Genomic DNA, 16401 nt, shown 5'->3' on the forward strand with positions numbered 1-16401 from the left:
TCTCCAGAGCATCAACGTGAGCCGAAAGGCTGGTCACGAGGGTCTCGATGCTATTCTGTGATGCTCGGATTAGAGAAACTTCGGACAAAAGAGAGCTTTGTGATGTTTCTATGCGAGATATGGCCTTTGCAATAGTTTCAATGGACGGCGGTGAAACGTCATTTGGTCCTGGGTTTAATTCTACATCGCCCGACAGCAACAGGAGCAGAGTAATCGTGTTAGCATTGATGTATAGAGATAACATTTCACGCAACAGCCCACAAGTTCCAATAACACAAGGGGGGCAAGACACCGCAAGAAAACAGCGATTTCCAGAGCGGACACAAGCCGCGTTTGGAAGGTGACTGACCTGCGTCAAGACGGGGATTTTTGTGACCGCTGTCGTTAAGGTGGCGTGCCCCAACTGGCCCCAGTCCGGTGGTGCAATATGTAGTCGATGCGGCTGTCCCTCATGCATAGTTGCTCGATGTTGTCAGACGAAAAACCGGACTGTGGTAAGGAACGGCCTGTGTGAGGCGACTTGCGAAGAATCGCTCAGGGCCATGGGTAGCATCTGGGCGGATGCACTTTGGTGATAAGCAAGAAACGTGTTGCTGCCGTGGGGGCTCAGCCGAAGCGACAATACGAACCACGGGGCGAGAACCTGCGTCAAGAAGGGGATTTTTGTGACCACTGTCGTTGCGGTGGCGTGCCTCCATTCTTGATACCCAATTTCACGGCAGTGGAAGGGTATTTACGGGATATAAACCCAGGCGGATGCAATGCGTTGAGCATGGATGCGGAGCATTTGTTCTATGCAATACACCAGCCAGAACTTGTGATTCCTGTAAAGGAGCGCATTACGGAATATAATGACGAGCAGAAGTTTATTGCTTAGTGCGGTATCTTGATCTGTAGAAGCCTTTTTGAAACTTGTATCTATGTACTTGTCATTCACCTACGTTTCCTGGCGAGTACAGCTTTTCATACAGAAGTCAGGGTTCTGCATTGGCTTCATAGTAGCACCCGTCCATAGCGACATCTTTCTGTCGAAAGTAGATAGGGCCGTCAGTGACGACCTGATTAGAATAGCTGTTCGCGTTTTTGGCTATATGGACGACTACCTGCTGTTTGTCGACAGGGGGGAGGAGGGAGCTGAAGCATTGGGTTCATGACACTCAGAAAGTATTTTTAAAATCGGGGCTAGGACTTCACTTCACGGTTGGACACCTTCATGAGAACGATCTACAGTATTTCGATATTCGACTGTGCTTTCAAGCGACTCATACCTGCTGGCTATTTCGTCCCAGATCCACGAAAGCACCGTTAGGTTTTTCTTCTGGTCATTCTAAAACAGTAAAAAGCGGCATTCTCGAGTCCCGCATTGGTCCGGCAATGATGAAATCTTGAGGTCACACAGCAGCGGAGAGGGTTGAACATCATTAGACTAAATACAGCTGGTTATCCGAGCTCTGTGGTAACAGCAGCTCGCAAAAAAATGGAGAAAGTTAAGTGTAACGTCACAACTTCATCGCAAGACAACAACCAGGAGCGTAGGAGACATGCAACTTGCAGATACACAACCCAAACACTCACCATCAAATGCAGACATCCTTCCTCTCCCTGCAATAGGTTGCCCGCAAACTTTCCAACAACCAACCCCACACAATCGCAAAGCCCTCAAACCGATCTCGAAAGCAGCCACACCAGCATACACTTCAGAAGGAAATTTCAGCTGTGAGGCCCCCACTCAGCTGCAACAGTGGATAGAACGCAACCTCAGCGAAGCATCAAACTGTAAGCTTGCCACAATGATCTACGCCTCCATTGCAAAGGCTCTCGACGCGCAATGGACACCCTCCTTACTGCGAAACTCGAAACGCTACTACTGCCCAGAATTGAGCCCGCCTTTGCGACAAGAGAACAACAGCGAGAGGAAAAAATGCATGACACGCCCGATGTGCATCAAGACATGGTCGCGACTCTTGCTCAAAATCACAACACCCGTTTGACAGAATTGGAAAACACCCTACTCCGTCCCAGAGCGGGTCCCCAAAGAAGCCGTACTCGCGTCCCGACAAAGATGGATGCGAGTAATCCCGAACAAGTTACCTACTGCCGTTGGCAGTGGAACTGCCGGGGCTACCGGCGAAAACGAGCACACTTAGAGCAATACATTACCTCTCTCGCACCACATACTTCCCCCGATGTTATCTCATTACAAGAGACCGGAGAACCGGCTAAGCTGTCAGGGCCGGTATTTTGCGGCGATGCCTTTTCCGATTCTATGCTTTTCGCTACAAAATAGCGGCCCAGGATACGCGGCATACTCAGCAGTTTGCGATGATAGCCGCAGACCCCCAGTAGCCACAGTAGTTAACCGAAACATTCCGGTTATACAGCATCACACAGGCATTGATACAGCAGCCTATATTCTCCTGGAGATCATCCCGCACGCAACAGGGCCGCTATTTTGTAGCGATGCCTTATGCCTTATTCTATGCTATTCTTATCATTTACCACACACGGCCGCCCGATCCCGTTGATAATGTGGGCAGACCGTCGCTCTGACCACTGGCCAAGCGCGAAAAGTCTGAAAAAGAATAGAATCGGAAAAGGCATCGCTACAAAATACCGGCCCAGAGCCTGTTCATCCTCAATGTGTACAGCAGCCCCAAAGAACAACATAGGTTTCTACGACTTTTCACCAAAGCGGGTCAAGTAGCCAGGGGAGCGCCCCCCCCCCCCCCCTGCTCATTGTAGGGGACCTAAACGCCCCTGCGGTGGCATGGGGACACCCACTGGACCGCCGAAATGGCAGACAACTATGGCTTGACGGACAGAACATAGCTCTTACTCTTGTCACGGATCCAACTTGTCCCACTCGCATGGGAAGCAGCGCTAGCACACACTACTCCGGACCTGACATTCGCAAAACTAATTCCACAGGCAGATTGGATCAACACACAAGACAACTTGGGCAGCGACCACTATTTAATTCAAACAGTTCGAGCGGGACCATGAAATCCCAAGGGCCGTCAACTCCGCGTAAAGAACTGGGACGCTTTCGAGCAGGCCAGAGCCCTCACGTCTTTCTCCGGCACCCAACCCACTTTAGAAGATTAGATTGCATCATTGCTGCAAGACGCCAGCGAAGCCAGTAAACTGGTGCCTGAGGACGCCAATCTGCAGGAGGCACATATCAAGCTACTGCATATGTGGGAAGCCCTCGCCAGTCTGCGACGCAGATACAAACACAACAAGCTCAACCAAACGCTCAGGAAACATATTGGCACTCTCATCCTTCACATCGAAGACTATGCACAACAACTTACTCGTCTAAATTGGCGTAGCACATGCGAGAGCATGTAGCGGCAACCAAACCTGCCCAAAACGTGGAATACCCTCCATTGCCTCCTCGATTCGACCAACAGCAAGAACACACAACAGCACAACTTGCAAAATATTATTCACACCCATCCGCGCACGGATGCACAAGTTCTTCAAGAGCTGATGGACCGATACGTAAGACCTCAACCTACTAAACCCATTGCAGCATACACTGGGACTGCTAACGACCACCTGGACGCGCCCATACAATCAGCAGAAGTGCTTGAAACCATTCTCGCACTCCGCCCTAACTCGGCGCCGGGACCTCATGACATTACCAATAAAATACTTCGCAACCTAGATGAGGTATATATACTAGCCCTAACAGCTTATTTTAACGAGTACTGGGAAACTGGAAACCTCCCCTCACAATAGAAAGAAGCCAAAATCATTATGATTCCTAAACCAGGGAAGCACCTCCTATCGAAAACCTCCGCCCTATCTCCCTTACTTCATGTTGTCGGAAAGGACTTCGAACACGTCATCCTCATACGCGTACACAGACATGAATGACAACGACCTCTTCCCCAATACCATGGTTGGCTTCCGCCCTAAACTTTCTGCTCAAGATTTCATGATTCAGCTCAAACACCAAATTATCGATGGCGATAAAAGCTCCAGGCTGGACACCAGAGCCATCTTGGGGCTGGACATAACCAAGGCCTTCGATAACGTCACGCATGAGGCCATAATGAGCCAACTGGTACAACTCCAGGTCGGACATCGAACGCATAACTACGTCAATAATTTCCTTACAGGTCGCACGGCCACCATTACCTTCGGAGGGTTGCAGTCACCAATTATTGACTTCGGCAGCAAAGGCACGCCGCAAGGAGCGGTTCTGTCCCCATTCCTGTTGAGCGTGGCCTTGCTCGGACTACCGCCTGCATTAGCTAGTATCCCCAACCTCAAGCATAGCCTCTACGCAGATGATATCCCCCTGTGTGTCGCCGGGGGCAGCGATGGGGACATCCAAGACACGCTGCAGCAAGCCATGAACGAGGTCGTTGCATACGTAGAACCACGTGGCCTGGAGTGCTCCCCACAGAAATCGGAGCGCTTTCTGTACTAGCCTAATTGGGAAAGTCGATGTCCAGACCCTCACCCGCCTCCGAGATAGAACTCCACGTGCATCAGCATCCTAGCATCCGTATCCTTGGCTTACGCATCCAACAAAACGGCATAAACATGGGGATACCCAAGCAATTAGGCACTCATGTACACCAAACCGCTTGCCTCATCGCACGCATCGCAAATCAACATCACGGCATGAAATAAAACAACCTTATACGCCTGGTAACCACCTACACCCTGAGCAGGATCACGTATGTCACCGCATAGCTTAGCCTCAATGCAACTGTCAAGCTCAAACTCATTACCATGATCAAGAGGGCCTATAAACAAGCCCTACATCTTCCCACCTCCAACTCTAATGAGAAACTGGACGCCCTCGGCATTCACAACACCATAGACGAGCTTATTGAAGCGCAGCATATTAGCCAATACGAACGACTCGCCAATTCCACCACGGGCCGGCACATATTGTAGGCACCATAGGCATAAGCTACATCACCCAATTGGAACCAAATGTACCCGTCCCTCCAAACATTTGCGCTCAGTTAGTTATCCCCCCATACCTCACAATATGCACCATGAACACAATCCGGAGCAATGTGCAGAAAGAGCTAAACGGCTACAAAAGCGCTACGACCAAGCCGCTGACGTAGCCTACGTGGACACAGCGGGATACCCCAACTAAAACGCCATGGCGGTCATCGCAGTCACGGGCTCAGAGTACCGCATCGCCGCGGCTGCATCAATACTCACCACGCAACCCGAAGAAGAAGAAACGGCCATCGCTTTGGCCTACGCGGCTACATATGCAAACTGCATGATCAGCAATTCAAAAACGGTCATTCCCAACTACCCAAGAAGATTGATAGCGCCCCAAGCGCAGAAGATACTCGCGGGCACTCCTCCGTCAAGGCAACGCCACGCCCAGATCACACAGGCCCCTAGTCATTCGGGCCTGGCTGGAAACGAAGCCGCCCACGATGCCGTTCTAGCTCTCGCACACCGGGCGCATCATCCTTTTCCTGAATCTTCTGATCCTAACCAGCCCTCTGGTCTGCATCTCGGTCACGCGTGAGACTGAATGGTCAGCGGTTACGCTACCCCCAGCTCACAAAACACTGAATAAATCTCAATCCACCACTTGGCGACTACTTCAGACGCGAACTTTCCTGAACCCCGTGATATACAACCGCATTTACCCCGATGCAAGCTTCCCCCTCTGCAAAGCGTGCGAGGCCGGCGCTGACCTCGATCAAATTATCTGGCAATGCCCCAAAGCCTCACTCACCAACACCTACCGCACTAACACCACATGCATCATAACTACGGCCGAGCAGTGGGTGACTGCTGCTCAGCTTGGACCCAGAGGAGCAGCTCTGGGCCGTCCGGATGGCCGGAGATGCCGCCGGAAAGCAAGGACTGGGAGCTGTCTGAGGAAGGTGGAGACTGGGGGTTAGTCCCCCAGACCCTGCCACCCCTGGACCCCATGAAGGACCCTTCAAGCGACATCCTTCACGGTTGTCAGCTTTCTCTCTCTCTCTCTCTCTCTCTCTCTCACTCTCGCTCTAGGACACGTGCTGTGATCCCTTACCAACATAAGGTGTCGCACAGTGGCGAAACGTTATGGGTTGAATGTAGTGTTTTCTGTTCATTTAAACATGGTCAGTTTGTGTCCACACGTCCTGAGAAAGATTTAAAATATTTCTAGCCATAGCCATTTTGTTTGCCATGTCAGCCAAGGTCACAGTTTGTTCCTTGCACTTCCAGTGTGGTTTACGAATGCCCTTTCTCCTGCGGCGGTGTTCATGTCGGTCAGACCGGACGCTGTATTAATATCCGTTAAAAAACATTTTAAGAATAAGCGATGTGAAGAGCATTCCCACGTAGCAAAACATTGCAGGGATTGTGAAAAAGAATCAAAGAAGGTGTGCCTTCCGCTTCTAGAAAAAAAAATTTATACCGTCATAAGGATCGTCGTACACGGAAGCTGCTCGAGGCCTATGTTATGAAGAAGAAAGCGCGCGCATGCGTTAGCGATCTTTCCATTGTGATTGCCGATTGTGAGATGCAATTTCTTAGACGTAAGATTGTGACGGCAATGATTTTGGGTGGCCTATCAGCATGATGACGTCATTTTGATCATTGTATATATTGCGATGAGGTTTATTCTCGTTCACGACGTTGTGGAACGCTAGGCAAAACAAGGCACTGCAAGGGCTGTCCGAAGCACGGGGTCGCTCGAGATCACGGCACGGCCCTTCGTCTTCTTCTTCAGACGGCACATACACAGGGGCGCGTCTGCTTCATTACAATGCCCCGGGAGCTAAGCGTAGCCATCCTGGCGACTCAGGGCGCGGAGAAGATGAGCGGGTCGTAGTACGGTTTCAGGCGGTTGACATGTACTGTCTCTCGCCCACGACGACGCAGGTCTGGTGACACGGTGAGCGGCTCGACGATGTAGTTGACCGGTGAAGTGGCCTCGATTATACGGTATGGACCGTGATAACGCGCCAGGAGTTTGGAAGAAAGGCCAGGAATGTTGGCTGGTATCCAAAGCCACACAAGTGAACCAGGAACAAAGTTGGGCGGTGGTTGATGAGCACGGTCATGTCTTGTCTTTTGACGTTCTTGAGTCTCACTAGTCAGGGCACGTGCCAGCTGACGGCAATCTTCAGCATATTTGGCGACTTCGGAAAGCGGAGTATACTCTGTAGCGTCAGGTTGGTACGGCAGTATGGTGTCCAAAGGGCATGATGGCTCACGGCCATACACAAGGAAAAAGGGGGAAAAGCCGGTGGTCACTTGCGTCGCGGTGTTGTACGCGAACGTAACAAAGGGGAGTACGGTGTCCCAGTTGGAGTGGTCGGATGAAATATACATCCGCAACATGTCGCCAAGTGTGCGATTGAAGCGCTCGGTAAGACCGTTGGTTTGGGGATGGTACGCGGTCGATTTGCGATGAATTATCCTGCACTCAGCGAGGAGGGCTTGGATGCCCTCCGACAGGAAGACACGGCCCCTATCACTCAGTAATTCTCGGGGAGCACCGTGGCGAAGGACAAAATTGCGAAGGATGAAAAAACCAACGTCACGGGCGGTCGCTGCTGGCAGTGCTGCAGTCTCAGCGTAGCGAGTAAGGTGATCTACGCCGACAATAATCCACCGATTTCCACGCCCGCTGCATGGAAACGGGCCGTAGAGGTCGATGCCGACGCGGTCGAACGGACGAGACGGGCATGGCAGCGGCTGCAACGGTCCTGTGAAACGCTGTGTAGGTGTTTTGCTTTGTTGGCATGTAGTGCAAGACTGAATGTACTTTTGCACAAAGTTGTACATGCCTCTCCAATAATAGCGCTGACGCAACCTTGTGTAAGTTTTGAGGACGCCGGCATGAGCGCTTAGGGGGTCAGCGTGAAAAGACGCGCAGACGTCAGAGCGCATATGACGAGGTATAGCGAGGAGCCATTTGCGTCCGTCGGGCATGTAGTTTCGGCGATATAGAATGTTGTCCCGCACTGAGAAGTGGGTTGCTTGGCGACGCAGTGCTCGTGTCGAAGGGACATCAGACGGAGCAGCAAGGTAGTCGAGTAACATTGCAAGGGATGGGTCCTTGCGCTGCTCTGTGAGCATGTCAGGGATGGTGAACGGTGACAGGGTGGACGAGGAAGCTGACAACGACGCCAAATCAGGCGTCAGTGGGGAGCGAGAGAGCGCATCAGCGTCGGAGTGCTTGCGACCAGAGCGGTACATGACGCGGATGTCGTACTCTTGCAAGCGAAGCGCCCAACGTCCCAAGCGTCCAGACGGGTCTTTCAAGGAAGAAAGCCAACAAAGGGCATGGTGGTCAGTAACAACGGCGAAAGAACGGCCGTAAAGGTATGGGCGAAACTTGCTTAATGCCCAGATGATCGCTAGACACTCCTTTTCTGTGACGGAGTAATTTAATTCTGCTTTCTTTAGAGTACGGCTCGCATAAGCGACGACGTATTCATCATAGCCAGCTTTCCGTTGCGCTAAGACCGCGCCAAGGCCAACTCCGCTGGCGTCAGTATGGACTTCCGTGGGAGCATCAGGGTCGTAGTGGCGAAGAATCGGTGGTGAGGTCAACAAGTGGCGCAATTGCTGAAATGCTGCATCACATTCAGGTGACCATGCTGCTATGCCGTTACTGGCGGAAAGTAAACTTGTCAAAGGCGCCATGATGGATGCGAAATTGCGTAGGAAGCGACGAAAATAAGAACATAAGCCAATAAAACTTCGGAGGGTTTTGATAGACGTGGGCCTTGGGAACTCTGCAACAGCGCGGAGCTTGTCTGGATCCGGGAGGACGCCGTCTTTTGAGATAACGTGACCCAATATGGTTAGCTTGCTTGCAGCAAAGCGGCACTTTTTGAGGTTAAGCTGTAGACCGGCAGAGGCGAGACAGGTCAGAATGTCATGCAGGCGAGCGAGGTGCGTCGGAAAATCGGTTGAGAAGACGACGATGTCGTCGAGGTAACATAAACAGGTCTTCCATTTGTGGCCACGAAGGATGGTGTCGATCATACGCTCAAAAGTAGCAGGCGCGTTGCACAACCCGAAGGGCATGACGTTAAATTCGTAGAGGCCATCGGGTGTAACGAATGCGGTTTTCGGACGGTCAGGCTTGGCCATGGGAACTTGCCAGTACCCGGAGCGCAGATCCAAGGAACTGAAGTATTCTGCGCCTTGTAAACAGTCGAGAGCGTCATCGATTCGAGGCAGAGGATAAACGTCTTTCCTCGTTATCTTGTTTAGGCGTCTGTAGTCGACACAAAAGCGAATGGAGCCATCTTTTTTCCTCACCAATACGACAGGTGAAGACCAAGGACTTTGCGAGGGACGGATGACTTTACGTTGGAGCATGTCGTCCACGTGCTCCGTGATGATTCGGCGCTCTTCGGCAGAGACACGATACGGGCGCTGTCGCAAGGGGGAGTGGGAACCAGTGTCGATGATGTGAGAAACACCGGTGGCACGGCCCAGTGACGTCTGATGACAGTCGAAAGAAGAGACAAACTTGTGAAGGAGAGCGAGAAGTTGGCGGCGATGAGATGGGGAAAGTGCAGGGTCGATGGCCTTGTCAAAACCCACTGAAGGTGATGAGCCGGAGACCGAAGCGATGGCGTCAAGGTGACGGATGGAGGCGGCAGGAACATCGAAGTCGTCGACGTAGTCGACCGCTTGAAAGTATCCTACCGTCTCTCCACGCAGTAGGCTGATCGGGTACTGGTAGTAGTTGGTGACCAGCATCACAGTTGAGCCAGAGGTTACAGTAAGCACGGCAAACGGAAGAACAATGCCCTTGCGTTGAGCAAACACATCGGACGGCGTGAACACTACGGTGGCGTCAGATGCGGAATCAGACGACAAGACAACAGCCATCGACGACTCAGGAGGTACGGTTGTGTCGGCATGAGTTTGTCGGCAAAGTGAGGAGAGCTGGTCGGCAGTGATTCACATAGTGGTAAAAGCGACACTTCTGCACGTGAACAGTCAATGACAGCATGATGACGTGACAGGAAATCCCAACCAATGATGAGGTCGTGAGAGCACGATGGTAGCACGAAACACTCGATTATGTACAGAACGTCGTTGATGACGACACGGGCCGTGCATACAGCTGAAGGGTGGATTCGCTGCGCGCTGGCAGTGGCGAGCACCAGGCCAGAGCGAGCTGTAGTCACTTTTCGTAGCTTGCGGCAAAGGCCCTCGTGAATGACGGAAACGGCTGCTCCGGTATCGACTAGTGCCACTGCTGGTACTCCCTCTACAAAAACGGTAATTACATTTTGCGGCGAAGATTGAGGTCTTGAGAAAATCGACGTATTTGCAGTTCTTGCCTCAGGAACTGCAGCAGTCAGTTTCCCGCTTCAGTGGGAACTCGACGACGCAGGGGCGAAATCGAACGCCGACGAGGGGAAGGGGAACGCCGAGTTTCCAACCGGCGATCAGTGTCGAGACGTCGCGGTGATAATGGAGGCGTGGCGGCGTATTGTGGTGCGTAGCGGGGCCTGTCAAAGCTGGTACACGCAGTTGAGGCGCGGCGGCGACAGAAGCGTGCCACATGGCCAGCAATGCCGCAGGCGAAGCAGATAGGCCGGTTGTCTTGAGTGCGCCACGTCTCGGTGGGACGAAAAAAGTGTGGTGACGGTCGGGCAACTTGAAATGAAGCCGGATTCATGGGCGATGGAAAGGAAGCGGTCTGCGCAGGTGGCCGTGCAACCACGGCTGCATAACTGAGCGGCAGCGACGTAGGGTGGTTGGCAAAGTTGGTATGGGCCAGCGGCACACTCATAGGGTTGGTTGGGGGGGTTGTAGGAGCTGCAGGAAGCGCTTCAGATATGTGATTTCGGATGGCTTCCTGCAGCGTTGGAGGCAAAGCTGCCGTAGGTGCGTCACGGTGAGGCAGCAGCGAGAGCTGCCTGGCCACCTCTTCACGGATAAAATCTTTGATATGCTGCGAGAGGGTCGAGTTGGTGAATTCGGTAGAAACCGCGATGCTGGAGACGGAATCGGCGTGCTGGATGTTCTGGCGGGCGATGGAACGTTGGCGGCGCAGATCGTCAAAGCTCTGGCAGAGGTTAATGAGGACGGATACGCTAGTTGGGCCTTTGGCCAGCAACATCTGGAATGCGCTGTCCTCGATGCCCTTGAGGATGTGTTTGATCTTGTCATCCTCGGACATGCTGGGATTGACCCGCTTGCACAAATCGAGAACATCCTCGATGTAGCTGGGGAATGTTTCTCCAGGCTGCTGTGCGCGCTGGCGTAGACGCTGTTCAGCGCGTAGCGTACGCACAGCTGGGCGATCAAACACTTCTGCAAACAGAGTCTTAAAGGCGGACCAGCTTGTAAAGTCTGATTCGTGGTTGAAGAACCAAAGTTTGGCTACGTCGGCGAGGTAGAACGGCACGTTGGTCAGCTTAGACTAGTCATCCCATCGGTTATGGGCACTTACACGTTCGTACGATGAGAGCCAGTCTTCCACGTCGTGTTCGGCGGTCCCACTGAAAATGGGTGGGTCGCGCTGACGAGGGACGCCGGCGCAGATGACAGTGGCAGCCGGTGGGGCGGGCAACGAGGTGGCGGGATCAGGCATAGTGCAAGGCGATCTTGTTGGCAGGGTTCGAGTGCGGAGCTCCAGGACGAGGCGAAGGATCTCAGCAACCTCCACCAAATGCGATGAGGTTTATTCTCGTTCACGACGTTGTGGAACGCTAGGCAAAACAAGGCACTGCAAGGGCTGTCCGAAGCACGGGGTCGCTCGAGATCACGGCACGGCCCTTCGTCTTCTTCTTCAGACGGCACATACACAGGGGCGCGTCTGCTTCATTACAATATATATATATATATATGTCATCCTTCACCCCATACAATTTAGTTGTGAGTCTGCGAGCGTCTCGTCCACTTCTATTTCTGGTGTCCGTGTGTCTATTGGCCTCGAGCTCCACCACTGGAAAAGCTGGCGCCACCGTCGGCGTGACGTGCTAGGAGGGATCACGTGGACATAGCGGCCGCGTCGGCTGCTTCGGGAGCGCCGAAGCGAGCTGAAAACGAGTTTAAATTCCCTCGTACGCTGCGGTCCTCATTTAGCGGCGAAATTTTCCCCCTCCGAGTGTCTCCTTTACAACGTTTGAAAGCACTACAATAGGTAGTGGCTGCCTTTGAAGGCGCGCAACATGGTAGGTTACTGCTCGGTGCCGCAGGGCCGGACGCACGTAACGGAGGCCGGTGTCAGCCTTATACACACGTAGCCGCAGGACAAGAAGCTGTGTGAAGCTTGGATCGCGAAACATAAAACCGGCAAACAGTCATCGGCTACAACTGGGGTATGCAGCAAGCACAGACGCGAGGAAGATTTCTGCTACGGCGCCCGGTCTGCGATGTTCTGAAAACGCGCACTGAGACGCTCGCCCGAGTCCGCTACCCGACTAATGTCATGACGGTTTGGTCTATGAACTTGTCGATGCTATAGATACTGGCAAGTTCAGTGGAGTGGAAAGGCAGCGGTAAGAAGCACATTTAAAAAAAGCATGGCATATGGTCATGTTTACGTTATGAATTAATGCACTGGATTACAAAAAAAGAGCAGCGGGAAATTCCACGCTGAGAACACCGATAAACATACATTGCGACGCAACTCGAGAAATAATATTGAAAGTTCAACGAATGTAGAAGAAAAAAAATATTGAATCGTCGCGATGGCACATCACAGTCCCTGTAGGCGTCGAAGTCTCTACAATGAAATTATTTTTGAACAGCTCTGATAGCGCCCACGCAGCAATGGTTGCTTGTATACTGTCAAATGCTCATATTCTGCGGCCTAAAGCTTATGGCACGGTGCGAAAACGCGCACGTGGAGAAAGCGAAACAGTACGCGGACAAGCATGCAGACGCGCAGTCGGTCGCTGCATTGAGGCTTCGTTCTATTACGCTCCATTTAGTTATACAAACACTATAAGAACATATTTCACATAGTTTGCTCTCAGCGTTTACCTACCTTTCACGCAAGAAGCCGGTTCGGGAGACTCCATCGGGGCGACCACGCACAGTGGCGTTCACTGTACGTATTCGGTAAAGAGATCGCGTCTGTAAACGATTCTGTGCTTTCAGTTTGCCCAAGATTATTATTTGGGCAGTAAAAACTTCTCTCGTTTCAAAAGTACTTACAGAAATGCCCGGGAGAGCTCGCGCATGGTGTTTTCAGTGAGCGCTGACAGCAAAACCTATGAAGAGCGCACCACGTGATCCCTCATACTACGCCAGCTAGGCGCTTCCGATAGATGGCGACTCCGTAACTCCTCGCCTCCAATAGCGCAGTAACCCCAGTATTAAAAGATGATCAGGTTCCAAGTAATCAGTTTGGCGGATTCTAAATGACTCGGTTTTTCACGCGTACCACCTTAACCTGCACCAATTTTTCAAATATAGGGACCTGCGGAAGCGTCTAGATTTCTTGAATTGGGTCCCCACAAAAACCAATGAGTCACCGAAATTTTTGAGCAAGATCATGAGCGCAGATGAAGCCAATTTTTGCAGAAACACCCAGGTAAATTTGCATAATACACACTATTGGAGTGACTCCAATCCACACTGGAGGAAGTGCACTCGGCACCAGTACCAGTGGTCGTTCAATGTTTGGTGCGAAATTTGCGCTGGTGCCGTAATTGGTCCCATCCTCTTCGATCACACAATGACTGGACAGCGTTAAGCCTGTTCTTGTGCCCTGGATGCAGCATCGGCACGGCGTAGACGCGCTCGTTCGCGATTCTGCTCGCGGCGCTGGTGTTCGAAAGCTGCCTGCACTTCAGGAGTACGTATGACGCGTGGCGTACCCATATCGGAGCCCGAGAGAAACCGCGGCGCTGCTGCATGTGTGCTCGGCTACGATGGAGAGCAACTACTTCACTGTTGGCACAGCCGATCGCGTGCCTCTCGTTTTTTTTTTTTTCGTGCATGCGCATGGGGTTGCGCCGAAGGAGTTTTCGGCGAAAAGGCGACAGACAAACGGACGGACGAATCGGGTAGCCCAGCCAAGTGCAAGGAGCAACTGCATACCGAGGATCCGGCAGCCTACCAAGCCGTCGGTTAATGAACCATCGTGATTGACCCAGTGATAAACACTGGGGCAGCAAGTTTCAGCTTCGCTGGTTAACCATCTATACGGAGTGCTTGGGCGGTGATTTTTTCTTTTTTTGTGTGCGTGTGTGTGTGCAGACGTCCCGATTGACAATGCACATTTGGAAGCGATACAGTCCCAGCGGAAATAGATCAGCACAAGTGACTGGTGGCCATGGCAGCAAAGTCGTCACACGGAGCGCTGGTGTTCCCGAGCGCACCGATAGCGAGAGGGTAAGGCACCTTCCATTTTCCTAGGGGTGGGCAGCGCAATCCGGACTTTCCATTTTCTTAAGCAGGGGTGGCCGACAGAAGCCGATCCATCTTAAAACCCGCACTTCAATAGCTGTCACATGCCTCATTTACCGGCCAAGCTATGCACCAACGAGGCTGCGCACGTGAGCCCAATTATTTATTTTTTATGCGCGGGCATTATCAGCGATGGTATAGTTTCCTTATCGAAGCCTCATTGTGCTGCCTCATGGGCGCATGGTGTGGCCGAAAAGTGAGGCCTACGGTAGCTTTCGAAATTGCAGCCTTTAACAGAGGTCGGTTTCTGCCTGCCATCCCTGCTTTGGAAAATGCAATGTGCCTTGCCCTCTCGGGAACAACAGCGCCGCGTGTCGCGATTTCGCCGCTCCGGCCACCAGTCACTTGCGCTAATCTTTTCCGCTGGGATTGTGCATTTACTTTCTTGAACGCATCGATTTTGCCTTTTCCCGGTCTGTTTATTTCACTTTTACTGTTTGCCACGAACCTGCTTTTGCAGCACGTAAGCACTGATGAAAAATAAAACCATCACTTTAATATGGCTTTGGTCCGATGCAAGTTTCGGCGGTGAAATATAACTGCGCCAGCACTCTCTCGATGTGGTGCGAGCAGAGCCGGGATTGTGAAACGTTCTGCGCCTATTCCATTGCATTTCGCGTTTTATTTGTGGTGAGAATGACGCTTCTGCCGCGTTATCAAGGGGCTTTCGTTATCAGTGTGATCTGTCGGCCTTGAGTGTGGCGTAGAAATGAGAGGAAGGAATAGCTGCGAAGCCAGGCGAAGCCGCAAAACCTGCTGTTGGTGCACCTTCCGTATCATTATCAAGGTGGTGCGCTGTCTCTTCGGATTTGAGACAAGCAAGGCGGTTGCTTTCAATCAGCTTGTCTCAGGGCGCTTCTTTATGATGCGGGTAGGAGCACAGTCAAGTGGTTTTTCATATTTTTGGGTTTTTTTACGAGTCGGAAAAAATTAGTGCGCAATCAGTACGTTGCTGAATATACCACAGTTAAGTGTCATTTGGGTGTGCCTACAAATGCCTCATTGACACTTAGATAATTAGGACTGTACTTCTCGAGTTTGAAAATATGCGAAGTTAGAAATGCGCGAAACTGTCAATTTTTGGTAATTATTTTTTTTTGCACCTGGTTTTGCACCGTTTCATGAATTTCAAATGGCCCTCACATGCTCAAAAGCAACTTTACATGAAAAATATTTTGCGAAAATACTATGCAACTCGTGCTTATATATGTGTAATTTGCTGTAATATTTTTTACAGAAATGAATAATCGTCGAGCGCCATGTACGGTTGAGACAGATGGCGTGGAAGGACATTGCACATTCTTCGACTGGGGCAAACACAGCACGGGGCATTTATTCAAACGCGTTTTTTATCGCTACACCTGCGCATTCATGCCGCACGACTGCAGGCAACGCGTTAACTGCCGCGATTAATCCAGACGCTGTACCTCTTCGCCTAGTGGGCGCATTCCTTCTCTGGGTGAATATCACCTCAGAAAGAATTAAGCTTCAGGCCAGGCATGCAGGGCAGGACAGCATGGTTCTCCACTGGATAAGTAGTCTTCCTCAGCCCATGCCACATAACTCTATCGTATCGCCCCAAACTTTGCCAGGTTTCGTGAGTGAACGCCATACAGCGACTCAGACTCGCAGATTTCTAGTTGCACATCCAGCATCACATAGTGTGTACCCAGAGTAACCTAAGTGAAAGAAAAAAAAAACGCATGTAAACGCGTATTTGCTTCCTCGTTCCGTCATGTCAAAGGTACATGCGAGGACGTCGCTCACAATGTCAGCTTACTAAGGTGGCCGATATTTCGTGATGTCAACAGCTACGTGTTCACAGTACCCCTGGTGCGCATTGAGGACAGTCGAGAGTGCAAGAAAACGCGCCGCCCAGAAGAACGCGCTATATACGAATAGCCCTAGTGTCCTTCTAGGCGGCATGCCAAAATTTACGCCGCTGATTGTCAGGCTCATCAGTCGCGAGAGCAACCACGAAGCACAGCTCATCGCCCCGCCCAAGCAAAG

The 16401-nt window shown here is 51.7% G+C and overlaps 1 protein-coding gene across 3 annotated transcripts in view; it reads left to right on the forward strand.

Moving 5' to 3' along the window:
• The first annotated feature begins 14338 nt into the window (after positions 1 to 14338).
• The window catches only part of LOC135920886 (retinol dehydrogenase 12-like), a 44386-nt gene continuing 42323 nt past the window's right edge, over positions 14339 to 16401 (forward strand). For 2 of the 3 annotated variants that reach the window (XM_065455144.1, XM_065455149.1), the window contains exon 1: positions 14339 to 14480. In XM_065455144.1, the coding sequence (XP_065311216.1) occupies positions 14459 to 14480 (22 nt within the window). In that variant the 5' untranslated portion in view covers positions 14339 to 14458. The remainder of the gene's footprint in view (positions 14481 to 16401) is intronic. The other variant, XM_065455147.2, reaches the window with a different exon arrangement.

Source organism: Dermacentor albipictus, chromosome 1 (genome assembly GCF_038994185.2).
Source record: "Dermacentor albipictus isolate Rhodes 1998 colony chromosome 1, USDA_Dalb.pri_finalv2, whole genome shotgun sequence".
NCBI lineage: Eukaryota > Metazoa > Arthropoda > Arachnida > Ixodida > Ixodidae > Dermacentor > Dermacentor albipictus.